The sequence below is a fragment of the Microtus pennsylvanicus genome, chromosome 13, assembly GCF_037038515.1.
Source record: "Microtus pennsylvanicus isolate mMicPen1 chromosome 13, mMicPen1.hap1, whole genome shotgun sequence".
In the NCBI taxonomy this organism is placed as follows: domain Eukaryota; kingdom Metazoa; phylum Chordata; class Mammalia; order Rodentia; family Cricetidae; genus Microtus; species Microtus pennsylvanicus.
Window position 1 is genome coordinate 78079320 of NC_134591.1, and position 27895 is coordinate 78107214.

The 27895-nt window shown below is 42.0% G+C and overlaps 1 protein-coding gene across 9 annotated transcripts in view; it reads left to right on the forward strand.

The window, feature by feature from the left end:
- The window catches only part of Rere (arginine-glutamic acid dipeptide repeats), a 366134-nt gene that overhangs the window by 143145 nt on the left and 195094 nt on the right, over nucleotides 1-27895 (forward strand). For 8 of the 9 annotated variants that reach the window (XM_075945074.1, XM_075945075.1, XM_075945067.1 and 5 more), the window contains 2 exons: nucleotides 8456-8526; nucleotides 17273-17398. In XM_075945074.1, the coding sequence (XP_075801189.1) occupies nucleotides 8456-8526; nucleotides 17273-17398 (197 nt within the window). The remainder of the gene's footprint in view (nucleotides 1-8455; nucleotides 8527-17272; nucleotides 17399-27895) is intronic. The other variant, XM_075945076.1, reaches the window with a different exon arrangement.

A 27895-nucleotide genomic window follows, 5' to 3' on the forward strand; every position in this document is an offset into this window, starting at 1 on the left:
CAGTGTAATGATAGTGTCTGTCTATCTGTTCTGACACCAAGATCTCTATTTCTCTGCCTTTGATTTATAGATAATTTAAGGTTGTGGAATGTTAGAGGCAAATATTAAATTGAATGGAATATTTTATTTATTTATTGTATAAGGAACTACGATGTAGGTGCTTAAAAAGTACAAAAGAGGGGTAAGAGTGATGACTAAGTGGTTAAGAGCATTATCTGCTCTTCCAGAGGACCCAGGTTCAATTTCCAGCACCCACATGGTAGCTCACAACTGTCTAACTGGAGCTCCAGGGATCTGACACTGTCACACAGAAATACATGCAAGCAAAACATCAGTGCACATAAAAATAAATGAATCATTTTAAAAATAAATCATTTAAAATAGTATAAAAGAATAATTGGTATGGGAAATTTTGTAGTTTGATTTTTTTTTGAACTATGAAACAGTTGCTTTTACAAAATTGGGAACTGCAGATTACAATTAACTGTCATTAATTCTGTTGAATAGAAATATGTTCCATTTGCTGTACAATCATGAGGCAGGCTTGAATGAGTATAAATAGATGAAATCTAAATTGTACTGACAGTCCATTAAATAGTAGCATAAAACCTGGAAAGAAAATGGATTCACTCTGATACTGGCTTATAATAAAATCATTTGCCAAATAAAATAGCGCTGGCACTGAGTTCCCCTGTGGATTTCCAGGGAGCACTACAAAATTGCTTTGAAGCACTTTGTGCAAGGCTGGGGTTCCCCTGGCGTTACTTTGTGGAGAGCAGCTAGCAGCCTCGCTTGAAATCTGCCTTGCAGGGTGACACCAGCCGATCAGCAAAGCAGTTTGTTGTCAGGTGTGTAGGGAGAGAAGAGTCCTCTTACAGGCTTGCCTGTCAATGATCATCTTCCTGTGAACTCTGGCCATAGCACTACTGCACTGGTTCCTAAGTGGACATGATTTTACTTGGTTCCGTGTGTGTGTGTGTGTGTGTGTGTGCGTGTGTGTGTGTTGGGATGAATCCTAGAATCTGGTATGTTCTAGACAAACATTCTGTGACTGAGCTCTGTATTCAGCAACCCCCTCTCTGGTTCCACTATAATTCATACTGGTTTCAAAGTTGTGATCTCCTGTCTCAACTTCCCAAGTTATCGGATTATAAACATGTGCCACCACACCTAGCCCATGGTTCACTTTCAGTCCTTGAGTTTAAGATGTGTCAATGTTTCTATTAGTAAATCAAACATGCCCAGCTTAATAGTCATTTTAATATCAGAATTTGACTTGTTTTATGTGTGTAGTAAGGCATTGGATATTAGGGACAGCTTTCAGGAATTGTTTCTCTACTTCCATTTTGGGTTCTGGGCATTGAAGTTAATTCACCAGGCTTACACGGGAAGTTCTTGTACCTGCTGAGCCGTCTCACTGGCCCTGTAGAACAGGTTTTTTTTTTCTGCCTTCAATGTTTTGTTTTTGTATGAGCCATTGAACTGGAATAGGACAGTCAGGTACAGTGTACTGCAAGATGTGGGCATGGGTAGCCAGGGCCTCATGTGCTGTGACTCCTGCTTCTCTAGCTAAGTGGTCTGCTGGACCTGTGTTCCCTGCAGTGGTGCTGCAGATAGAACCCAGAGCTTCATGGACTCTTGAATGCCAGGCAGGTGTTCTACTGCTAAGCCCTAGATCCATTCCCAATTTTAAAAATAAAATTTCTTTCTTAGATTAAATGTCTTTTCTAATTTAATACAAATGCTATAAAATACAAAATACTCCAAAACAGTAATAGATTCTGAAAAATGACTTAACTGGAGTTTGGAAGTTGAATTGGTCAGAATCATTTTCATGGTAAGTGTTCATGACAGGTTGTAAGGAACATTTTCATAGTAAGTTATGGAGATGAGCGCTTACATTGCTCTTTGCTTTGGTAATGCAAGTGTTAAGCCATAGTTAATATTTAGGATGTCAGCATGGTATGCTTTCTACTGCTTTTCCTTGTTTTACCCAGTTTCACACCCAGTTAGTGTATGACTGATGTGGGGCTGGGGCTGCAGCTATTCCAAAACACAGCAGTACTTCCTGAACTGAGTGGTAGCTGTCTAGGGCCAGCCTTTAAACATGGTGGCAGTGGGAGAGAGGGAGGGAGGAAGGGGCCTGTGTATCTGTTCGCTCGTATTTAGAGGCCAGAGGACAACTTTGAGTGCCACACCTCAGGCACTGTTCATTTTGTTTTTTTGAAATAGGGTTTCTCATTTGTCTTTAAGTAGGCTAGGTTGACTGAGACCCATTTTCAAGGTGCTGGATTACAAGAATGCTTCACTGTGCCTTGGTTTTTACAAGGTAATTAAATTCTGGCCCTTGTGCTTGCCAGGCAGCACTTTACCAACTGAGCTATCTCCCCAGCCCAGTCTTAGAGATATTGGTGTACTGGAAAATTTCCTGACAGCTACAAAAGAGACATCTCTAAATTTGAAAACAGTTTCTTTAGTTTGTTGTATTCTTCTTTGCCATTTCTTCCCACCATGCTATTCTGTGTTTAGATAAGAGCCCATGCAAGCTTTGTAGCATTAGTTAGAACTGATAGACATTTCAGCATGTAGATTCAGTTATCATGAAGTTTGAAGAGAATGGAGCCAGATTTATTATACATGGGGCATTTTTCTACTGAGTTTATAGCTTTCAAGATAATGCCCTCAGATTTGGTAACAGTTGACAGAATCAAATCAAAAGCTAAGGGGCAGGGAGGGAAGGTGTTCTTTCTCCCTTTGAAGCTCTCCACTGTTCCCAGACATTGTTAGTATCTCTTGTCTAGCAGAAAGGTGAAAGGCAGCCTGTCTCCACTTGCCATTTTGTGAAGTAATGTTTCATCTTTCTTTTTATTGTTCTGGGAGGGTCTCACGTGACTCCTGTCTTCATGTCTTCATTTATTTGCTTCTCATAGATGCTCTGGGCGTCTGCTCTGCAGACTGCTGATCACGTTAAGGTGAGAGTGAATAGTGTGGCTGCTGTTGGCTGTGTTGAGGATGGTGATGGTAGAGATGAGACTGTTTGCTAGAGGCCCACAGTCTGCCAGTGCTTCTGGTATGGAATCCTGGCATCTGGATTTTAGTGTTGTTTCTAACAAGCCTTGCTCTAGGTTCAGGAGAGACATTGTCTCAAGATGGAGCTCCTCTGGCATTCACACCACATGTGTAGGCAGGCACGACTTTATACAGGTGCATATTACACACACACACACACACACACACACACACACACACACACACACACACACACGACTTTATACAGGTGCATATTACACACACACACACACACACACACACACACACACACACACACACACACACACACTTTCCACATTGGAATTGGCAGACCTTTGTATTAACTAGAGGGATACTTGTGGACTTAATTTTGCAACATTTTACCCACTAACGGTTACCTTGTTGGATGGTTTGAGTGTCGGGGATAGAGGAATAGCATGGAGGAGAAATGAAAGAACAGAGAAGTCTGAAGGTCAGCTTCCCATGTTCACTGCGGGGCTACCCAGCTGTGCCTCTGCAAATCTCTTTGTGAGAAAGGCTTTGTTCACATGGAAAGGGTTTCTTTTTGAAATTCTATTAGAGTAGCAGTGCTGTTCTTTGCAAGGGGACGAGAGAGCATTTCAAGGATTAATAGTGGAAACACAGTGATGCGGGAATTCTTTATGGGGCAGAGCGGTGGCTGAATATGGTCCACGCATTGTGACTGCAGCTTTAATGCCAGGGCTCCCAGATCCGCTTACTAAATTAGGGGGTGAAGTAAGTGTCCACTCTGCTTGGTGAGGAGACTGTCAGGAAAAATGCTGATAGGTGCTTTGTGTTTCACGATGACAGACTGCCTGATGTGGCAGGCTATGATTTTTACCCTTGAGGAACTTGCTTCACTGCTCTATTTACATAAACCTGCTGATTTGCTGAGGGTTGAAAAGGCAGAGGCTTTTCTTTGCCTGGAGAATTTGCCTTCACGTTTGGCTGGCTTCCTCCCTCCGCTCAGCGAGGGCTCTGTTTGCAGATGGCAGCATTGATTCTTAGACACAAAGCTATGTCGAGGTTATGAGAAACAGCCAGAAATATCCCTGTTCAGTATCATCTCCCAAATCATGGGTTTTGGTGCTCCTGTTCACAAGCATTTGAAGTGACACCATGCACAGAGGCTCAGTGTTAAGAGTGTAAGACTCAGAACATATTCTGATCTCATTCTCAGACATCCTTGCTAAAATAAAGCATTGGTTATCACGTGTTGTGCAGAATAATTGATGGTGATGGAAATAGCTTCATTCATTTTTTTCTGGCCATTTCAGGCGTGCTGATTTTAATATTAAAACAGTGTGTATTTGCTCCACAGCAACTGTTGACTCAATCTGGTAAACGCCTGCTTTCCCGTGGTGATTTTGAAAACGTGCATTGTGCGTTTAATAAACTGCTCTGTCTGCTCCACCCTTTAGAGCTGCTGCTTCCAAAGAAGTGCTTTACCATTTAAAAACAAAAGGTGTCTGCAGTGAGCATTGTGTTGTCAGTCTGCAGATCATCAGTTCAGCTGACTAACGTGAGCCTTATAACCAGCTTCAGATAAGCTGTGCAGCAGTAAGTTGCCAAATCATTTTGACTTTAGAAGATTACTGGGCACACATTGCAACTGCGCTATGACATTGTTCTTAACTTGGGCATTTCAAATGAACTGCTTTGGAACTGGGAATGTCTAGCATGGATAAGGCCCTAGGTTAGAACCCCAGGACTGCAGAAACAAACAGAGACAGATCTACAAATAAAATAAATGGTTTTTATGCTAGCCATAAACATTTATATAAACCAGTTTAAATAAGCTGCTTGGTTAATGAGACCAGAGAGAAAATACTTCTAATGACTATTTGGCCTCAATTTAACCTCTTTTTGGGGGTGGGGCAAGGTGAGATAACCATAAGGGCAATAAAAGAAAAATTATTTCCTGTGAGACTTGAATTCCAAATTATTTCTTAGAGTGTATTTTCTTAAAACAGAGATCATCCTGTTTTGTAGGAAGAAAAAGTTAACTGGAGTAATGCTTCATATTTTATTTTATTTAAAACATGCATTAGCTAAAACTGATCAAGACAGTACATTTCCCCTCCCTGGTTGATAAATTTGACACAGCTTGAAAAAATATTTAGCGCGTATGACTCAAAATCTTCTCGATGATTTATTATTTTTATATCAAAGGAGTCTGTTTTGTCACCTACTTTCATAGGTGAGCTTATCTGCCCTTTCATACATGTTTAAAATTTTGATATTTTTGACACAGCCATAGATTTTACAGATACCAGCTTTGTATATTGAGATCATTATGTAAATTCACAGCTTGGAATCAGTTTGGATTGCCATGGTAATTATTTAAATAAAAAAGATAGCTTGTATGTAGGGAAAAGGCATTAATAAGTAAATGTTGTAATTCCACAGATCCAGGTTCCAGGTTCTTCCCTCAAGTGGTAGGTAGCCTTTCCCTCAGGTAGCTTTCTTTAGTCAGGTCCAGTCAGATAAGAAACACGGGTCAGCAGCTGCCATTCGCCCCCAGTGCCTCTTCTCTTAGCACTGACACCTTGGTGTGTTTATAGGAGAACATTTTCATAAGTTCACGTGTATCAGAATGCAGGGTATTTTTCTTCTTTTTTGGGGGGGGCGGTTTCAAGACAGGGGTTCTCTCTGCAGCTTTTGGAGCCTGTTCTTGAACTAGCTCTTGTAGACCAGGCTGGCCTTGAACTCACAGAGATCTGTCTGCCTCTGCCTCCCGAGTGTTGGGATTAATGGCATGTGCCACCACCGTCCGGCTTCTTTCTCTAGAAAGCTTGGGGGGGGGGGTGTGGGAGTTAGTTATTGAAACAGGATTTCATTTGGGGCTGACTAGTCTTAGACTCACTGTGTAGTCTATGACTGGCCTTGAACTCCTGATCTTCTCCCCTCCCCTCATCTCTCTAGTGCTATAATGATGTGCACCACACCCGACAATGGAAGTTTATTAGTGTATGAGTTCATAGTAGTTTATCTTTCAGAGTGAGAGGGTTATGTTAAAAGTGACTCTGTTAATTATAAAAAGATAATTATAAAAAGCCTCTCTCTGTTAAAACCATCAGACTGTTAGCCAGGCCTCATTGTCCCACACCCGTTACTTAATTGAGGTTTGTCTGATTTTGAGCACATCAATGGCAGTCGTCCTTGGTGGACACAGGGATTGCTGTTGTACTATTTTCAGAGCTCTGGAGATGATGGCGATGTAGGCAATCTGACTGCCAAGTAATGGAACATACGGTAATGTGAATTGCTAGGATCATTTCAAGAAGGGAGCTGTTCTGATCCCTTTTTTGCAGAGGAGCCATGGGAATGTATTCCCTCTGCTTCCACCTTAGAATTAGTTGTAAGCTGTCAGAACACGTAGAATAAAGAAAGGGTGTGGCTGGCACAGACTGGACAGGGGAATTGGTATTTTATTTAGATGTAGCCCAGGGGAGGAGGTTTGGGGAACATTGAGCTCCATCCACTGAAGAGGTGACATGCCTTTTTAAGGCAGTGGACAAGTAGCTTAATATAAAGAAAGTATGGTTTTTCGTAGGGATAGGAAGAAGAAAGCACGTGGACTGCTCTGTGCTCAGGCTAGTGAGTATATAATTGCTAACTGGAGGTTTGGACTACTAGAGCTGCGTACAACAGGGCTACAACATGGAAATTAAGAATTTTGGGGCCATTCCAAAATTGTATTAAATTTAGACTAATTTTAATTTTTTTTCTTAATTTTATTTTGAGACAGGCTTGTAATCCAAGCTGCTCTCCAACTTATTAGTCTCTCTTGCTGAGCCCTAGGATTGCAGTGCTGTGAGCCATACCACTGTGCCTGACTAGAGCTCCAGGTTTTTGTGTGGAGAGTTATGTTTCTTTTATTTTTTTTTTTTACTTTACTAATAAACACGGGTTATGAAGAGAAATATTAGCCATGGTGTGAAGAGGTTCTCTAGCTTGTCATTTGAGATGATTAATGTGTTAGATGGATGATGCCTAAATGCAGAAGCAGGGTCAGTCATCATCTGGGACCCTGAAACAAGATGCACAGCTCAAAGCTAACTCATCCTTAATTGAGTTGGGTGCATGGCTTCATGGACTCTTTGTCCACATCTGAGAAGTCAGGGGAATTCTAGTACCTTGATGGATTTGTATCTCTTCTCTTCCTGAAATGGCTTTTGGGTACAGTGACCCTCATGTTGTATAGAAAGTTTTCAGGAAGGATATAAATAGATTATAGATACATCTATTAGAGAGGCTGTCTTTGTGATCCAACCTGAAGTGTCTTTACTATTATCTGAGTGGGACTTGACTCCAAGTTGTGAGTCCTTTCTGTCTTTTCTTTTAGTGAATGTGTAGATGAAGTAGAGCTTTCTTCACATTGTCAGAGCTGGTTGTTGTTCATGTGCACATTTTGCAGGGTCGGGAAGGTTGTGATGGATGGCATTTGCACTGCCGGCCTTGCTCTCCTGCTTCCCAGATTCCATAGCTGTGAAACTCTTGCTTCTTGGTGTGTAATACCTCGACTTCCAGTTCTGTTCTGTGGATAGTATTTTCCTAAAAACTCATCGCTTCTCTTAAAAAACTGGGTTTTACAGACAGTTTTAAAAAGCAGCCTTTTACACTTCAGCTGTGAATCAAAAATAATTGCCCAACCATGCCATGTCAGATGTAACTCAGGAAAGTGGTCTGTTCTTCTTTCTGAAAGAGGTCTATTAAAACAATAAGTTGGTTTACTTCTTCCACCTTTGATTGGCTGCCTTGGTTTTCATTACAGTCCAAAACATATTTAACAATAAATTACCCAGAGGTGAGTAGATTAGTTTTCATTCTTTTTTATGGTATAGGTGAAAAGTTTATTGTAGTAGCATGTTCAAGCTGGTCTTTCCAGATATCTACTTCCTCACAAAATATTTATTGAAAATGAAGTAGTGTATGGCAAAGCTGTTTCTGTTTGTGAAGACATAAGAATGTCTACCTAAATAATTTTGATTTATCTTCAAGTGTATGTACTCTCTTTCACTGGGACCAGAGTTACAGGCAAGTGCCACCATGCCTGTCTTGATGGATAATCTTTAGTAATTACTTTATCTAAATTTCCCTGTCTGGACATCGATAGTTTTTGTAGAGTTTCCTTTCCCTGAACAGAATCATTCAAACTTTTATTACGTTTTTTAAATTATCCGAAGAATGTTCAGAAAAAAACGATCACCTTAATGTTATCTATAATTTAATATCACCCATAGGAAGGCTTTGTTTTTACTATTAAAAGGGGGTTGCTTTATTATTGATTTGTTTATATACATTTACCTAGCTCTTTATGTATGCAGTGATCTGTGGCCCCTGTTTTTGGTTCTTTAAAGATAAATGCCAGTTTTTTAAAAAACTTCTTTTTCTTTTAAAGACTGTGTGTATATCGAGAGTCGGCGACCAAACACACCATATTTCATCTGCAGCATTCAAGACTTCAAACTGGTAAGCATTTCCCATGCTCTGCCTCTGCTGCCGTGTGTCCTCTCTAGCCCCACAGGCTGTCCATTGCTTCTGCAGTGTTCCTGGTGTGACCACCAGTATGGGTCGGTGCTACCTGCCTGCAGGCTGTGTGCTGAAATACAGCAGTTGATGGTTTCATCAGCTTGGTTTGTCCATTGTGGTAATGCTCTTTTATTGTAAACAGTGTTTCTGAAGTATTTACTGCTTTGGTGGCTTTTTTTTTTTTTTTTGACAGTCCCAGAGATACTCTGTAGTCTCTGAAATGGTTTCTTTGCGCACAGTCATTCTTAAGAGCCTGAAGTTAAGTTTAGTTATTAACGAGTAGGAAATGTAAACCAAAAAGACTAGTATCTTGGGTGAGGCAGTGGTGGTGCATGCCTTTAATCCCAGCACTCGGGAGGCAGAGGCAGGCGGATCTCTGTGAGTTTGAGGCTGGACTGGTCTACAAGAGCTAGTTCCAGGACAGGCTCCAAAAACTACAGAGAAACCCTGTCTCGAGAAACAGCCCCCCCTCCCCCCAAAAAAGAATTTTGCTATGATGGCAGGTATGGACTATATCCTGGCCCGTTTTAAGGGTGTCCCAGGAGCAGAAGTTGGGAGAAGGGAATTTGGCTAGGGAACAAGGTTGTCTGGATAGTGCTTTTGACAAAATCCTTGGTTTTAGGCTGTGATTCCCACATTTAGGGCTCAGAATAGGTCTGCTTGTAAGGCAGGCACACTCAGGCCAGGTGTGATGACACACTTTCAGTTCCAGTGCTAAGACGCAGAGGCAAGTGGATCTCCCCCTGCCCTCCCTCCCTCCCCTCCTCCAGCTCAGTATTGTGTATGTGTTTACCTCACACCCACATGTGCACCTGTTTGTCAGACATTAGTATTTTATTGGATTTTTTTCAAAGGTAATCTTTTTTAAGAGCAACACAGTTAAACGACATTATTTTTTAAAGTCCTTTGTTTACACAACACTTGAAACAGAATCATTGTGAACCATTTTAAGCATTTTGATCTTAGAACGGGATCTTTTTCTTGAAGATTGTGAACCACAGCCTACAGTTGTTGTTGTTTTTAAGATTTATTTATTTTGTGTGCAGTGTCCTACCTGCATGTCTGCCTACAAGCTAAAAGAGGGCACCAGATCTCATTACAGATGCTTGTGAGCCACCATGTGGTTGCTGGGAATTGAACTCAGGACCTCTGGAAGAATAGACAGTATTAAACTCTGACCTGTCTCTCCAGCCCCGCAGCCTACAGTTTTAAGTGCAGAGCAATCCTAATTCTGTAACTTTCTAGACAATGTATTGGGGGGTGGAGGGAGCGGGGGGAGAGAGAGAAAGAAAGAGAGAGAATTAATTACATTTGTATCTGTGGCTGCTGTCTCCCAAATCCTTCATTACTTGAGAGTGTTTGTTTTTGCACACAATGTATGTGATATTTCAGTTTAAAGAATGAATACAGTAAAGCAAGTCAATTGTGTACCTACTTATAAGATAATATTTGTTCTTATTAGACTGCTTCTATGCTCCCTGGTTGTTTTACAAAGTGGCCTTGCAGCTTTATCTTGTAATTAAATGTTTTCTGTATAGTTTTCTTGCCAATATGAATTCTTACCATTTTTGGAGATGTTTGTTCTTTATCTTTCTTTACAAAGATTTTTTTTTTACAGATACTGCCTGATACCTGAAACTTTGGGAGGTGGCCTTGTTTCCAGAAGAGTTTATTTTGGTAGTGGCTACAGCTACTGCTTTCTTTGTGTTTGTTTTCTGTGTATGTGTTTTTGCTAAACTAAGAACCAGAGTTCCGTGGAGAATATATAGCTTTGAAATAAAATTCTCTCTCTCTCTCTCTCTCTCTCTCTCTCTCTCTCTCTCTCTCTCTCTCTCTCTCTCTCTCTCTCTGTCTCTCTCTGTCTCTCTCTGTCTCTCTCTCTCTGTGTCTCTCTGTGTCTCTCTCTGTGTGTGTGTGTGTGTGTGTGTGTGTGAGAGAGAGAGAGAGAGAGAGAGAGAGAGAGAAGAGGTGCTTTCATGTTTGAACAGCATCTCTTAGGAAATGCTGATTACAGTATGGTAGTTGTGAGGTTCCTGCTGAGGTACCGTAATTGCTTAGGGTACTAGCAGCAATAAAAGCTAAAGCTTCTGTTGTCAGTATTAAAACATCAAAGCTATCTGCAAAGCAAGTGAGGTAGAGGGTGCTACTTGTTGGGTCCATTTTATCTATCTATTTATTTATTTTTTAAATATTTATTTATTTAGTATACAATATTCTGTCTGTGTATGCCTACAGCCAGGAAGAGGGCACCAGACCCTATTACAGATGGTTGTGAGCCACCGTGTGGCTGCTGGGAACCGAACTCAGGACCTTTGGAAGAGCAGGCAATGCTCTTAACCTCTGAGCCATCTCTCAAGCCCCCTGTTGGGTCCATTTTAAACCCACATAGTGCTTCTCTTTGAGAGTCAGTGTCCAGCACATACTTGCAGTTGTCACATAAGAATAGTAGAGATGGTGAAATATTTGCTCCTGAGAGAAATAGTTTTCCTCCATTTTCTTCTCTCCTCAGTTCTGTGTACTTCTTATGAAAAGATTGAGATGAGAATAATCAAGACTCCTTGCTCTGGTTTACCCAGGTTATAGAGGAAATATGCTTTGTCTCATAGAAAGTTTTTTTTTTTTAAAGAAGAGATTGAAGTTGATTTTGCCCATAACAGATAACATGGCAAAACAGAACAATGAAAAATGGCTTTAAAAAACAAAATATTAGCTTTGAAATATAGCATGATGGGTTATGTTAGCCTTTGGTTTGAGGTTATACTAAGAGATGTGCTGTCTTGTTTACATCAGCAGAAACAATCCTTGTGGTGCAGTAGGGTTTGGGGTATAAATAGGATGTATGCTGGGATTGTAGGTCTGCTTTGTGGTGCTCTTATGCTAATACTGCTAAAGAGAGTAAAAGCCAATGAATTGAGGCTTGGGGAGTGGGGAGCCATCTACTAGTCACCAAGGCCAGGGTAATACTGGTGTGTTGAACTCCCAAAGCCCTGGGTAGTGTGTGACACATTCAGTGTGTGAAAGGAAGAATGTTTGGACTTTGTGTGGAAGCCTGGGTTGTTTTCTAGGACTTGCTTCAGGGTTTCTTCAGAGTCCACGTCTGTGGTATTGAACCTGCCTTGTTATATAAATTGCCTCTCATTTCATCCTCAGAAATGTCCAAATTTGGATGACTTTTTTCTGTGGGTGTAAGCTCCATGACTTCTTCTTTATCAAGTGTTAAATCATCATAACATATAAGGCTGCTACCATCCCACACTGTAGGTAAATTTGTAGCCTATACTTACTTGCACAGGACTAGATGGAGGCCATGGTAGTGCATAGTAGTAACTTCTTTTTTGGGGTGGGGATATAAGACTGGGTAGGGTTTCTTTATAACAGTCCTGGCTGTCTTGGAATTCGCTTTGTAAGCCAGGCTGGCCTGGAACTCACTGAGATCGCCTTCCTCTGCCTCCCTAGTGCTGAGATTAAAAATGTGTGCCATGGGGCTGGAGAGATGGCTCAGAGGTTAAGAGCACTGGTTGCTCTTCCAGAGGACCTGAGTTCAGTTCCCAGCAACCACATGGTGGCTCACACCATCTATAATGAGATCTGGTGTTGACTTCTTGTGTGCAGGCAGAACACTATATACATAAAAATAAATAAATTTATTTAAAAAAAATGTGTGCCATGACAGCCCGATGGAGTAGTAAGTTATTAACTGAGCCAGGTTTTTGAAGGTTAGGGATCTTAATTCCTCTCTTTCCTTTCTCCACTTTGTTTGTTTTGAGAACAAACATAGGTTTATTAAAAAGTGAGAACTCACCAGAGTGAAGAATGGGAGGGGCTCCAATGGAGAAACACTCCAAAGATAGCATTTTGTTGTGGGTTTTTTTTTCTCTCTTCTTTCTTTTTTTGCTTGCTGTTTTTTTTTTTTCTTTTTCTTTTTCTTTCTGGGAACAGGGTTTCTCTCTTGTAACCTTGGCTGTCCTGGAATTCATTCACTCTGTGTACCAGGCTGGCCTTGGACGGCCACAGATCTGCCTGCTTCTGTCTGCCAGCGCTGTGATTAAAGGTGTGTCCCATCACTGCCTGGCCAAAGTAGCATTTTTAAGGGAATTAAATTATGTGTTCTGTTGAGAAACATTGATTCTGTTGGGTTATAGTCATATAACCCACTTATTTCTAGGCCAAGAAAACTTGTTTAAATATATTAGAGTTATTCATGGAAGAAATAGACAAAAGAGGGTGAGGAGGTATTCTCTGGCAAGCAAAGTTGATAAAGTGTTGGTGTATGCTCAGAGGCAGGAGGAAAGGTGAGCAACTCAATAAAGATGCACTGTACTTTTCAGGACCAATATATATTGGTCAAGAACTCAAATAATAAATTCAGTTCTTGGAAGTAGTGGTAATGGTAACAGATAGTGGCTTGGCAATCTGTGATCTTTGTTGACCTTGCGTGAAGAGATTAATTTCTTTGTAAAAAAAAATGGATTTGGGGAAAGCTGAGGCACTGTGGCAGTCTACAGAGAGGTAGAACTGAAAGGATGAATCAAGAATTGCCTGAGCAGGTGAGAGAGCAGAGCCACCAGAGGGTGCTTGGCGCAGCCCCTTCCTCTGACCTCACTGAGACCTGCGCCTTTCCACTAGAATCTTAGATCATTCTGCTTTTCTGAAGATGATTGGTCCACTTGGTCTAGATTGAGCGGAGCAAAAATAACCTGAGATAGTATCTTCAGCTCTTTTCTCCTACCAGCCTCTAAAGGATTCTGGGTCACTTTGTGTGACCTAGTTTGTTTTGGTGATTTTGTTTTTGATCATCAAAGTATATTTTATCCAGAATGCAGTTAAGGCAGGGCGGTGGTGGCGCATGCCTTTAATCCCAGCACTTGGTAGGCAGAGGCAGGTGGATCTCAGTGAGTTCGAGGCCAGCCTGGTCTACAAGAGCTAGTTCCAGGACAGGAACCAAAAAGCTACGGAGAAACCCTGTCTCGAAAAAAATAAAAACAAAACAAAACAAAAACAAAAACAGAATGCAGTTAAGAATGTTCACAATCTGTTCCTCTCGCAAGCATTTGTTGCAAACCCTTTTCTCTATTCATGGTTGAACCCAACAGAGGGCACCGAAGAAGTACAGAATGTTGTTTCTTCCCTCAGCAGCCTTAGATTCTAATTGGAGAATCTGTAGCATTAAGCATCAGCCATTTTTAGAGAACACTGGATAGGATTGATAGGGAGGAGGAAGACTTAATATTTTTTGTTCTGAAAGGAACTCTTGTTTTTACTAAAATTATCAACATTCTATAATCTCAATTTTAAGCATAAATGGAATAATTTTCTACCTAGAAGTAATCATGGATTTTGAGAAAGTTAACCCAGAGTATATTGTTGAAATTAGTTTGATTCCTTGTGCAATTCCAAGGAGTTGCAATACCTGGTACTGACTACCAGTTGTTTATTTCTAGGTAATACTCAGACCACTCTGTTAGTGTTCTTCACTGCCTTCATCCGTACTTTAGAGGAAGTATGGTTTGGGTTCCTTAGGATTAAGTAATTGTAGGTTTATTTATTTCAAATGAGTTTCCAGGAAGGATATGTATGCGTGTGAAATTTCTTTTTGAGTTTGTTCCCAGAACCCACAACCCACTCTAAAAACTTGTTACTTGTCATTGTTTTTTATTCCTGCATCCCCTGACAGTAGAGCAGAAGAGGGCTACAAAGAAATTCTTTCTCTTCAGCTGGGATTCTGCATACAAGTGAATCACCAGAGTTATGGACTGTACACAGCTGTTGTGATTGTAGCATGGAACATAGATGCATGGGCATCTGGGAGGTGGTTACTTCACTTTAGTTGTAGGTCACTGCCACACTAGAATCTTCTTCTCAGTGAGCTGGGATGGGACCCGGAGTCTGCATTGGTTTGATCGTGTGCAGTTCAGCATTTGGGAAGTGTTAGTCTGGGCCTGAGATGAAGGTTGGCAGGCTACATAGGTTGATAGTTTGAATTTTGACTTCAGGTTGTCTGATTTCCATTTCTCTTTCATTAGTTGTCGTCTTTGATGAGCTTAGGCTGGTCAACCTATGATGTTGGGATATAAGGTCTGCCTTGTTTGTGACCTTGCAAGTAGATTGTTTTTAGATGCAAAGTCAGGCATTCAAATTGTTTAGCATAGGGCCTGCCCCTCAGATGTTGGTGTTGTGACATTATTGAATTCCTTATGCTATGATTTATTTTCCTTGTTTTAAAAACTTGATGTATAGTAGTTGTACATATTTCGAGTATGGTATAAACTGATTTCTCTTTTCTTTTCTCTTCTTTTTGGTTTTTTGAGGCAGGGTTTCTCTAGCTTTGGAGCCTGTCCTGGAACTAGCTTTTGTAGACCAGGCTGGCCTTGAACTCACACTCTGCCTCCCCAGTGCTGGGATTAAAAGTGTGTGCTACCACCGCCTTGCTATAAACTGATTTCTAAGGCCGAAGATGTTGCATATTGATTGAATTGATGCCAAACTCTTCTTCTAGAGGTCACACCCTTTTCCTTGCCTAAAATAAAGACCACCTACACTTGTTTTGTTTGTTAATGTGTACTCGGGTACTGGACATATGTGCCAGGACATACAGGGCTGAAGGTCTTTGCAATGTAGTTATGTTCAAGAGACGTGAGATAGAAGGATATTCTCTCATTTGGAATTGCATGGAGAAGTCAGGTGGGGGCTACTGTTTCCTGGCCAGATCCCACATCTCTTTAGTTACAGACCAGTGATCTTAAAAGATGTTTTTCAGTCACCACATTCCTTTTGTATGGTGTGAATGTAATTTAGAAATGGACAGAGAAGCGTCTACCTTGGTAGAGATCAAAAGGAGGCTCTAGGGATGAGTAAGCCAGAGTTCAGTCCCCATCACCTCATTTCTCAGAAGTCTTTCTTTTCCTGTCAGCAGTGGCAGAGCAGGTGACTTGGAGCTAATGTTTTAATGGTATGTAGTTATTGCAAAGTTGGATAATTCATTTTTCTCCTAATATAGTTGGCTTTTAGAACTCCCAAGAAGTAATTGCTGTTTTGTTTAATTGTATGTATTTCTTTAAAATATTTACCTCTAAATATAATTTACTGAACATGTTATCTATGTGAAAATTTTCAATGCAGGAAACTACATATTCTTTTTTTCTCAAAGAGCTTACAAAAATTTGAGATAATGATACTTGTGGAAGTCTACTGTGCCAAGAATATTGCTGAAGTTTCATTCAAACTCATTTCCTTACAACTGGAAGTTCACTGTTCGTGTGTGTATTTGGATCTTTGTATTAATGACCAACTAAAAAAAGTGTCAGAAAAACAAAAACTACTGAGAAAATTACGGTAGATTCAGATGTCACCAGTGTTTTCTGGTTTTTGTGAATGATAATTTGCCCGGAGAAGGCTGGTTTTTCTTAAAATGCTTAAAATATTGTAAGACTTGAACTATTTGTATATTTAAAACAGGTTATTCCAAAGTGTTGAGAAATGCTTCGCTAGGTTCTTAAAAAATTGAAACCCTTAATTAGAATGGAGGAGGATTTGATACTTGAATTTGAATTCTGGTTAATTGAATTCCTGACTGAAAACAGTTAACTAGATATTTAGTTTTAATTTTTGTTTACTGTGAAAAAATACTGACTGTACTGCACACTGTAACACACAGTTGTATTTTCTACTTGGAGTTAGCTGTTTTTCTGGGAGTATTGGAGGTATGGTTCTAGCACCATCTATTGAGCTGGTAGGAATGAGAGTCTATACAGAGTATGACCTCAAAGAATTACACACAGCAAGATACTAATAATGATGTGATGTTATGTTAAAGTTTGTTTCTTTAATTCTTAAGTAACTGTAATAACGGGTTTTTAATATAAGTATTTGAATTTTGTGGATTTTTTTAAAATAGTTCATTTAGCACCATATGAAATTGCTGTAGTTAGGCTTTTATATGTTATATGCTCTCTAATATTCAATGGGTGCAGCTGGGAGCTCTTGTCTGAGGTGTGTCTCTTCTTGTGCTCAAGGGACAGTGCTGGCTTTCAGAAGTTGCTTTGCATCCTTCTCTGCTGGTTTCGCTGTTTTCCTTTTAAAAAGACGTGTAGGACACGCTAAAGCTATCTTTGGTCCCTAGAAGAAATAATACCTCTCTTGAACTTGATATGGTTTGCCTGTTTATTTTCTCACTTGGGGACATTGTGAAGAAACTAAAGCTCATTTCAGTGCACTCCTTTGTCCTGCTTTAAGCTGCTGTCTCTTGAAGTGGCAGGGCTTTCTCTGGCCACCCTAACCCTTGGGTGTTCCCAGCCTCTTAGCACAGAAACTCTTCTGAAAGCTCAGTGTGTCTGTCTGCTCAAGGCTCTCTCCTGTCTGACACTTCGGAATGCTGCTGTCACAGTGATCGAAGCATGCTGCTGCTGCATCTTAACTTGGTTATTTTGAGGGGCACACACCATACTCTAAAGATGGACCCCGGTTAAAATACAGAGCCAGAAGGGTCGTGCAGGTGTTGACACTGAAATAAACAAACAGTTTTGACTACTGTGGAGAGGTTAACTCCATGGGGGATACAAATTCTTGATGATGTCAGTGGTTCTCTGCTTTTTAAGGATTCATGCAGACACCTGCTGTGTGCTGAGTGCCCCTAGTAACCAGGATGGGGGTGATGGGCACCTTAACTTAAAACTGTTTTCTCTTTTAGGTCCACAACTCCCAGGCCTGTTGCAGATCTCCAGCTCCTGCTTTGTGTGACCCCCCAGCATGCTCTCTGCCGGTGGCATCACAGCCACCACAGCACCTTTCTGAAGCCGGGAGAGGGCCTGTAGGGGTAAGGAGAATCCCGTTTTTAAAAGCTATCAGTATTTTATATCCCATAGGGTATAAAATAGGATATTACCTCCCCTCCCAGAGCCCCTTTTAAAATGTGCTGTATGATATGTGTTTAAAAAGAGTGATATGTACATGCACAGAGGACGTACAATACGGGACTTGCCTTACCCCTCTAGGACAGTTTCAGAAGTTAGTGGGGTTTGCTGGAAGGTATTTTGGCACCAGCAGAGAGCATGCTGGGCTGCTGCAAGGAGCAGGAGCTGGCAATCAGCAGCGAGTATGGATGTTGGCATCTGAGATGGGGGAAAGGGGGTAAGTTTAAGTCCAAGTGTGGATTGTGCATTTCCCAGGACTCATTTGTGACTCCAGGCCCAAGGATCTAAACTGTTTTGGCCGCTGCCCTCTTCAGGAGACACATTGTGGAAGGCTGTTCACAAACAGTGAGGCTTTTCTGTGTAGTCAAGAAACCCTTCAGTGGTCTGGGGTGGCTCTGCCTTTCCTGGCTGTACCCTGATAATTCCTCTGTGACTTGATGAGAAGATGCATAAGATGGAGCAGGATGTAGTGGTGGTGCTCCATGAGGGCATTTTTCATGTGCTGTAGCTTCCCACTTGTGGACTGTGTGCTCACTTGGCTCTCTTTCTCTTCCTTTGTGGAGGACTTTAATGAGAACGTTTCTAGAAGGCAGGTGTTTATTATTTTGAACTGAGTACCCAAGACTCTTTATAGCTAATGAAGAGTCATCAGATTGGTGGGTTTAAGTTTGTAGTGTACCAGAAAATAATACAGGAGGGTAGTCATCTCACGTATACATAGATAGTACCAGGTGCTTCAACACATGATCAATTGTGTAGGTGTATTGTACAATAATAGTGTCCTGGCGCTCAGTTCTCTGTGCAGGTTATAGCATGCGGTTTTGTGAAAGGGATTAGAATCTAGAAGCTCTGCATTTGTGACCTGTCAATATGATGCAGATATGCAGATTGTACACGCGTCCTACAGTGTCGACAATGTGCTGGTTACTCTAGGAGTTGTGAGAAGACATAGAATGTCTGTGAAGAGCATATGTAAGTGGGTGCTGAAGGCAGAGGTGAAGATGTAAAATAGGGCTGAGGTCTCAGACTAGTTAAGATGTTTATGGAGTAGGCAGTAGAGAGCTTTTGAAGGCTTAGAAAAGAAATCTAATTGAGGTGTCTTACAAACTATTGTTTAAGAAGATTCACTTGGGCCGGGCGGTGGTGGCGCATGCCTGTAATCCCAGCACTGGAGGGTTAGGGCTGTCATCCCTATGTAGGATGAAGAACAAACCTATAGAGATTGCTATAAATAGAACAAGCGATGGTTAACATCTTCCCTCCTACTTCACACGTGTAATAAAACTAAGAGTGGCTGTTAAAATGTCACATTTATGTGTTTGATGTAGATTCCTATGTAGACCTTGGGTTTCCTGAGATAATAAGCACACATAGCAGAAGGTAAAATCTAATTTTGCGGATAAAATCCTCAGTGCTGTCGAATTTACTTACATCTTAAGGGGAAAAAAATCTGAAGTTTTGACTGCCTTCCTGGGAAACTTGAGTCATAGATGTGTATGGTTCCTTTATGTATCTGAGGAATATGGTTTGTCTTGTAGGCCGGTGTTTTCTTGATTTACTCTTAATAAATAAGATGTTACCCTTTAGACCCTTTTTATTTACTGTGGTACTTCCTAACCAGGGTTTGCTGAATGGATTTTAAAATTTGCCCACTATGCTGATCTTTTAGGAAACTTTCTGTGATAGCATTAGTGATGATCAGTATTGCTATTTTTCAGCATCCACCGAGGATTTAAATAAATTCATTATTGGTAGAATCCTTAGATGCCATCATCATTGTAGACTGGAGAAGAGTCAATAACATGATGATAAATCTTCCTTGAGTCAGATGATGCTGCCTGAGGCTAATTACATTGATTGTTCCTTAATGGTGCTTCGTGTTGCCAAAATCATTCTTGCTAGATCCAGTTGGCAGAGCCCCCACCCCCGTGTGGGGCTCCCATGAATTCTGCAGGCATACAAATCTAGTAGAGTGTAATGACAGAACTGCTGGGAGAAAAAAATTGATTACAGGGTTTCAGACAATATCCTTAATGTTCCTTGTCATGATGCACCAGATGTCTATGCTAATGAACTATTTTTGTTATTTAGTTTTTATAGGATAATATTTATTATATCATAATTTAGCTTTCTCTACATATTTAGGTATGTGAACTCGTTGGATTTGATTGTGTGTGTGTGTGTGTGTGTGTGTGTGTGTGTGTGTGTGTGTGTGTGAAACAAGTAAACAAGAGGAAGGAAGAGGAAGGAAGGAAGGAAGGCTCTTTTGGTTTGGATGTTTTTTAGCAGAAAGAATCATGCTCACGTAATGGTTGGGAGAAGTGAGGATGAAGGAAAGCAGAGGAAGGAAACCATTCCCTCGGTTTCCACAGTGTGCTCAGAGACAGCTTCTGTCACTCCCGACCCCGATGATTTTCAAAATGAACGCCATATGGCATCCTGGAGGAGGCTCGATCCAAACAGCCCCAGTGCCGCCATTTCTAGGTGATTTAAACCCACCTTTGTTTCCTCTGCCCTAGATACAGCTCTGCCAGGGTTCGTTTGGGCTACACCCATCCTCCTCAATGCTAGGAGACCAAAGCTGAGTTGGTACATTTAATTATTTAGATTTAATTTTGTAATTATTTACTTACTTTAAAAAAAAATCCAGGTGGTAGTAGCGCACATCTTTAATCCCAGCACATGGGAGGCAGAGGCAGATAGAGCTCTGTGAGTTTTTAGACAGCCAGGGCTACACAGAGAGCCACTATCTCAAAATGAAAGACAAGGTCCTGCTGTGTGACAGCCATGCCTTGCCTTATCTGTGCAGTCTTTCTACCTCTGCTCTTCTGAGTACCACCAGTTTAATACTTAGGAATTTTAGTCATATGCCGGGTGGTGGTGGCGCACGCCTTTAATCCCAACACTCGGAAGGCAGAGGCAGGCAGATCTCTGGGAGTTCGAGGCCAGCCTGGTCTACAAGAGCTAGTTCCGGGACAGGCACCAAAGCTACAGAGAAACCCTGTCTCCAAAAACCAAAAACCAAAAACCAAAAAAAAAAAAAAAGAATTTTAGTCATGACCCTTTGTGTGTTTGAGACAACTTCTGAGTGGCCAGAAGACATAATTTAAGAGAGTACTGTGAGCTAGGTAGGCATGGTGGTAGCAGCACACATGTTAGTCCATCAGTCAGGAGGAAGGCAGATCTCTACAAGTTCCAGGGCAGTCAGGACTACATAGTGAGACCGTGTCTCAAAAAGAAAAAAACGAAACACATTGCTGTCATAATGGTTTGAGGAATTCTTGATAAGTTGCCTGCCACCAGGCCTGACAAAATTGAGTTTAGTCCCTGGCACCCACACCTTAAAAACAGAAGATTAATTCTTGTAATCTGTCATCTGGTCCCTGTAACAAGCCTTGGCACGTGTGGCCCACACACATGCATCCACACATGATAGATAACAATTTAATAATAAGAGAATTTTAAAGAGCAGCAGTTTTAAAAATTTCGTTTTGGTGGACCCTAGCGTTCAATCATTGAGGAGGAGGAGTTGCCCCAAGAGACCATCTCTCATCACAGCTGATGTAAAAGCATGAGGATTTTATTAATTCTGTCATGACAGGACCTTCCAGCAGTCGGGAGGCTAGAAGACCCTGAATGTCTGTTACAGGCTATTTTTAAAGGGAAAAACCACAGAAGGAAGGGTTGTCTGGGGGTTGTTCTTTAACTATTGTGATTGACTTATTCAAAAGGGCTATTATCAATAATTGGCTGGAGAGCTGTTGCCAGATCAGATGAGGTAAGGGAAAACATCTGAGGGTCACTTTGCCCCTTTCTCAGGGCCTAAGTCAAAACACCAGGAACTGAGTCAACACCTAAGGGTTATCTTGCCCTTATTCAATAACTGAGTTCTATTTGGAGAACATTCACAAGGACTCAGGGAGATGATGAACATCCCCAACATTTCAGTACATGTGTGGGCAATTGTTAGGTCCTTGGTTCCCAGGGGGGAAGGGAGGAACATTACTGCTGAGACTGAGAGAAATGGCTTCAGAATTGTCTTAAAGTTCTACAGTTTCAATTTACCCTCCCCCACCCAAATGAAACAACCCAGAAATAAACATTAGCTGGGCCCCATGAGAGCTCCATAGTTAAAAAAGTGCTTACCAGCAAACCTGGTAATTTGAGCTCAGTTTCCTGAACCCACATCAGGGAAGGGGAGAAACAGCTTTTGCAAGTTGTCCTATCATACACAGACGACACACGCACATTTGTGTGCACAGATAAAAACTAAAAAGACAAAATCCACCCACCCACCAATGAAACTTCTGACTGATACATACTATAGTTTAAAAAACTCCGAAGGTTCCTCTCTGGGTCACTTAGAACTTCAAGTCAGCCAGCTATGGTTAAGTTGCTGAGTGGTCGTTTTTCTCTTCTCAGGCTCTCTTGACACTGTCTCTAGTTTATTCTATCCAGTAAGACAGCTCGGTGGATGAAGGTTCTTAAACACCAGCCTCATGTTCTGAGTTTTATCTCTGGAACCTACTGGTGGAAGGAAAGGACTGACTCCAGCAAGTTGCCTTCTGACTCCAGAGTATTTTCTGTGGCACGCATGCGGTGGCACATGTGCATGGCACCCTCCCACAAGGTTTTAACAAGTTTTTTTTTCCATTTCATTTTTTTAATTCTCTGAAGTTCTATTCAAAATATCTTTGGGGGAGGGTGATTTTGAGACAGGGTTTCACTATGTATCCCTGACTGTCCTTGAACTCCTTTGTAGACCAGACTTGAACTCACAGAGATCCACCTGCCTCTGCCTCTGCCTCCCTAGTGCTGGGATTAAAGGTGTGTGCCACCATCGCCCAGTTGAAAGTCTATTTTTACCATCCTCTAACTTCTCCCAAATCCCCCCTTCCACCCCACCTACCCAACTTAATGGTTTTCTTTTCTTAGTTGGGCCAGTAATGTGTTTCTCCTTGCAAACATGAGGACCTGTGAGGATCACCAGACTCTGTATAAAAAAGCCTAGACACCAGGTGGCATACACTTATATATCCCAGCCCCAAGAAAGCAGAGTCAGGCAGGTCCCTGGGGTTCATTGACCAGACACCCTAGCTAGTATGGTGAGTGCCCGGCTATGGAAGCCCGTCCGAACCAAAACCCAAAAATCCACGGTATGACTCCTGAGGAATGACAGCCAATTTTGGTCTTTGATTTCAACACAAACACACATTTGAACCTGTGTGCATGCACAGAATTTCAGATTCTTATTTCCCTGGTAGTCAGTCTCCTGTATCCCATTGGATCCACCCATCCCTTTTCTGGAACAAGAAGCTAATGCACAGAAGACTCTGGGTTTCTTTGAGTTTCCTGCTCAGTGAGGGGCTGATTAGGCCAAAACCATGTCTCCATGGTTTTAGGTTGTTGTCTTTCCACTAATCCTGTACTCCTTTCTTTGACCCTGAAGCACGATTAGTAAAAGCTCAGAGACAGGTATTGGTGTTTAACCTGAAGACGAGAAAAGCAAAACGGCCAGCCAGTCACTGGCTCTTATCTCAACCCTAATCTGAAAATGGTGATCCTGCCTCCAGGAATCTCAGAATGAGACTGTGTCTGAGAGCTGTCTCCTCCCATTTTATAATCCTCTCTAGTACTGGGATTAAAGGTGTGCACCACTGGATTAAAGGCATACACTGCCAGGTTTCTATGGCTACTGGAATTAAAGGTGTATGTTACCACTGCCTGGTTTGTGAGGCTCATCATTGGGGCTGTTTTACTCTCTGATATTCAGGCAAGCTTTATTTATTAAAATACAATGTAGTATGGAGCTGCGGGCCGCATTCCTGCCGCCTGGCTCCTGGCTCCCAGCTAGTTTATGCCCCGAAATAATTACACGGAAACTGTATTCTTTTAAACACTGCTTGGCCCATTAGCTCTAGCCTCTTACTGGCTAACTCTCACATCTAGATTAACCCATTTCTAATAATCTGTGTACCACCACAAGGTGGTAGTTTACCGGTTAAGATCCTAACCTGTGTCTGTGCCGGGTGGGAGAACCATGGTGACTGCCTGATTCGGCTTTCTTTCTCCCAGAATTCTGTTCTGTCTACTCTACCCACCTAAGGGCTGGCCTATCAAACGCCAAGCAGTTTCTTTATTAATTAACCAATGAAAGCAACAGATAGATGACACTCCCATCATTATACAAATGAAATGCCACTACATGACCCATAAGGGATATTCTGGGGGAAAATGTGTTCTTGACCTGTTGCTGTGGTAAAACACCCTGAAAAAGTTTAAAAGGAGGGTAAATTTTGGCTCATATAAGAATTTCATTTGCTGTAGTTGGAAAACCATGACGACAGGATCTGGAGGCACCTGATTATACTGTATCCACCTTCAGGAAGCCAAGACTAATGAATACCATTCTCATCTAGCTTTCCCCTATTTATACAGTCTGAGACTCCAATCCATGAAATGGTGGATCTTCCTCCTTCAATTAACCTAACATAGATGATCACAGACATCCCAGAGGCATGTGTCCTAGTGATTCTAGCTTCTGTCAGGGTGACAAGCATTAGTAACCATTACAGATGTTCATGTATGTGCTCCTGTACACCATTTATTTATTTACCTGTCATTTTTATTGTCTTATTTCTGAGACTCATTAGGTTGCCCAGGCTGTTTCTGAACTATTGAGCTCTCTAGTCATCATCTTCCTGTCTAAGCCTCCCAGTTAGCTTTGACTAGAAACACACTGCAACATACCTAGCTCATCATTTTTGTTAACGATTACAAACTATTTTTATCTGTGTGGATATATCTGAGTGTATGTATGTGCATGTACGTAGATATCAGATCACTTGAAGCTGGAGTTTCAGGTGGTGTGCCTAGTGTGGGTACTGGGACCTGAACTCATCTCTTTTAAGAACAAGCACTTTTAACCCTGTGCCTTCATTCTAGTTCAAGGCTGTCTGTTTGACCTTTGACTCTGTAGAGCGCTGTGCAGTGTAGAGTGTAGTGCACGGTGTAGACTGTAGTGCACAGTGTAGACTATAGTGCGCAGTGTAGACTGTAGTGCACAGTGTAGACTGTAGTGCACGGTGTAGACTGTAGTGCACAGTGTATGGTGTAGTGCACAGTGTAGACTGTAGTGCACAGTGTATGGTGTAGTGCACAGTGTAGACTGTAGTGCACGGTGTAGACTGTAGTGCACGGTGTAGACTGTAGTGCACAGTGTAGACTGTAGTGCACAGTGTATGGTGTAGTGCACAGTGTAGACTGTAGTGCACGGTGTAGAGTGTAGTGCACGGTGTAGACTGTAGTGCACGGTGTAGACTGTAGTGAACAGTGTAGACTGTAGTGCACAGTGTAGACTGTAGTGCACAGTGTAGACTGTAGTGCACAGTGTAGACTGTAGTGCACGGTGTGGACTGTAGTGCACAGTGTAGACTGTGGTGCACGGTGTAGACTGTAGTGCACGGTGTAGACTGTAGTGCACAGTGTATGGTGTAGTGCACGGTGTAGACTGTAGTGCACGGTGTAGAGTGTAGTGCACGGTGTAGACTGTAGTGCACGGTGTAGACTGTAGTGCACGGTGTAGACTGTAGTGCACAGTGTAGACTGTAGTGCACGGTGTAGACTGTAGTGCACGGTGTAGACTGTAGTGCACGGTGTAGACTGTAGTGCACGGTGTAGACTGTAGTGCACGGTGTAGACTGTAGTGCACAGTGTATGGTGTAGTGCACGGTGTAGACTGTAGTGCACGGTGTAGAGTGTAGTGCACGGTGTAGACTGTAGTGCACGGTGTAGACTGTAGTGCACAGTGTAGACTGTAGTGCACGGTGTAGACTGTAGTGCACGGTGTAGACTGTAGTGCACGGTGTAGACTGTAGTGCACAGTGTAGACTGTAGTGCACGGTGTAGACTGTAGTGCACAGTGTATGGTGTAGTGCACAGTGTAGACTGTAGTGCACAGTGTATGGTGTAGTGCACAGTGTAGACTGTAGTGCACGGTGTAGACTGTAGTGCACGGTGTAGACTGTAGTGCACGGTGTAGAGTGTAGTGCACGGTGTAGACTGTAGTGCACAGTGTAGACTGTAGTGCACAGTGTATGGTGTAGTGCACGGTGTAGACTGTAGTGCACGGTGTAGACTGTAGTGCACGGTGTAGAGTGTAGTGCACAGTGTAGACTGTAGTGCACGGTGTAGACTGTAGTGCACGGTGTAGACTGTAGTGCACGGTGTAGACTGTAGTGCACGGTGTAGACTGTAGTGCACGGTGTAGAGTGTAGTGCACGGTGTAGACTGTAGTGCACAGTGTAGAGTGTAGTGCACGGTGTAGACTGTAGTGCACGGTGTAGACTGTAGTGCACGGTGTAGACTGTAGTGCACAGTGTAGACTGTAGTGCACAGTGTAGAGTGTAGTGCACAGTGTAGGGTGTAGTGCACAGTGTGGACTGTAGTGCACGGTGTAGACTGTAGTGCACGGTGTAGACTGTAGTGCACGGTGTAGACTGTAGTGCACAGTGTGGACTGTAGTGCACGGTGTAGACTGTAGTGCACGGTGTAGACTGTAGTGCACAGTGTAGACTGTAGTGCACGGTGTGGACTGTAGTGCACGGTGTAGAGTGTAGTGCACGGTGTAGACTGTAGTGCACAGTGTATGGTGTAGTGCACAGTGTAGACTGTAGTGCACGGTGTAGACTGTAGTGCACGGTGTAGACTGTAGTGCACGGTGTAGACTGTAGTGCACGGTGTAGACTGTAGTGCACAGTGTAGACTGTAGTGCACGGTGTGGACTGTAGTGCACGGTGTAGAGTGTAGTGCACGGTGTAGACTGTAGTGCACAGTGTAGACTGTAGTGCACAGTGTAGACTGTAGTGCACAGTGTAGACTGTAGTGCACAGTGTGGACTGTAGTGCGCAGTGTAGACTGTAGTGCACAGTGTAGAGTGTAGTGCACAGTGTGGAATGTAGAGTGGTGCACAGTATAGAGCAATGTGCAGGCAGTTTGAAGCACAGGGCTGGTGTTAGGCCTCTGTGTTTTTACCAGTGTCTCTAGCACTAGTTCTTCTGAGACTTTAAAACTTGTACTACTTAAAAAAATGAAAACCTTCTGCAAGGTGGTGGCGCATGCCTTTAATCCCAGCATTTGGGAGGCAGAGGCAGGCAGATCTTAGTAAGTTCTAGGCCAGCCTGATCTATAAAGTGAATTCTAGGACAGCCAGAACTGTTAACACTCTTTCTCAAACAAGGAAAAAAAAAGGAAACCTAATATATATATATATATCTTAGAAATGAAGCTAATTATATTTGGTACCTACTTTTACTGTGAAAGAACTTCTTTGAGCCATGTGTAGTAGGGGAGTCTTGTAACATTAGTGCTTGAGCTGCTAATCTGGAGGACTGCGGGGTAAGCCTGAGTTACATAGAAAGACCCTGTCTAAGAAGAAAGAACAAACTCTAATCTGGTTTCTGTGTAGTTGGAGAGTTTGCTCTTTCTTTCTTTCTTTCTTTCTTTCTTTCTTTCTTTCTTTCTTTCTTTCTTTCTTTCTTTCTTTCTTTCTTTTCCTCCTTCTGTTCCTCCTCCTCCTCCTCTTCCTCCTCCTCCTCCTCCTTCTCCTCCTCCTCCTCCTCCTCCTCCTCCTCCTCCTCCTCCTCCTCCTCTTCCTCCTCCTCCTTTTATTTTCTTTTTCTGGTAGTTTTTTGAGACAGGGTTTCTCTGTAGCTTTGGAGCCTGTTCTGGAACTAGCTCTATAGACCAGGCTGGCCTTGAACTCACAGAAATCCACTTGCCTCTGCCTCCCAAGTGCTTGGATTAAAGGTGTGCGCTACCACTGCCCAGAGAGAGTTTTTCATTGTTTACTTCCCCATTTGACATGACAGTAACATCCATAGAAAATCATAGAAACGGTTACTGTCTTTCATGTAAGATTGAAGTAGAAGGTATTAAGACTACTGAAAGTTTAGAATTGTTAATGTACACATAGCTATTGGAGATGAAGGATGATTATAAGACTGAATTTTGGTGTAGCAAGTTGTAAAAGTTCTTTAAAACTTCCAGCTGCTTTGTAATGGAAAGGCAACAGAAACCATACACTCTGCTTTTAGGTTGAGGTTCCAAGTTTTCCAGACTTATATTTTTTTCATTTTTTAAAAAATATTTATGACATGTGTTGCCTGCGTGTATGTTTGCCTGTGCACCACATACACACAGCACCTGTGGAAGCCATAAGAGATCATAGGATCCCCCAAGACTTGAATTAAGATGTTGTAAGCCACTATGTGGGTGTTAGGAACCAAACTTGGCTCCTGAAAGAGTAGCCAGTGCTCTTAACCACTGAGCTATCTTTCCATTATTTGATTGATTTTATTTCAAAGATTTATTTATTTCATATACAACATTCTGCCTCCGTG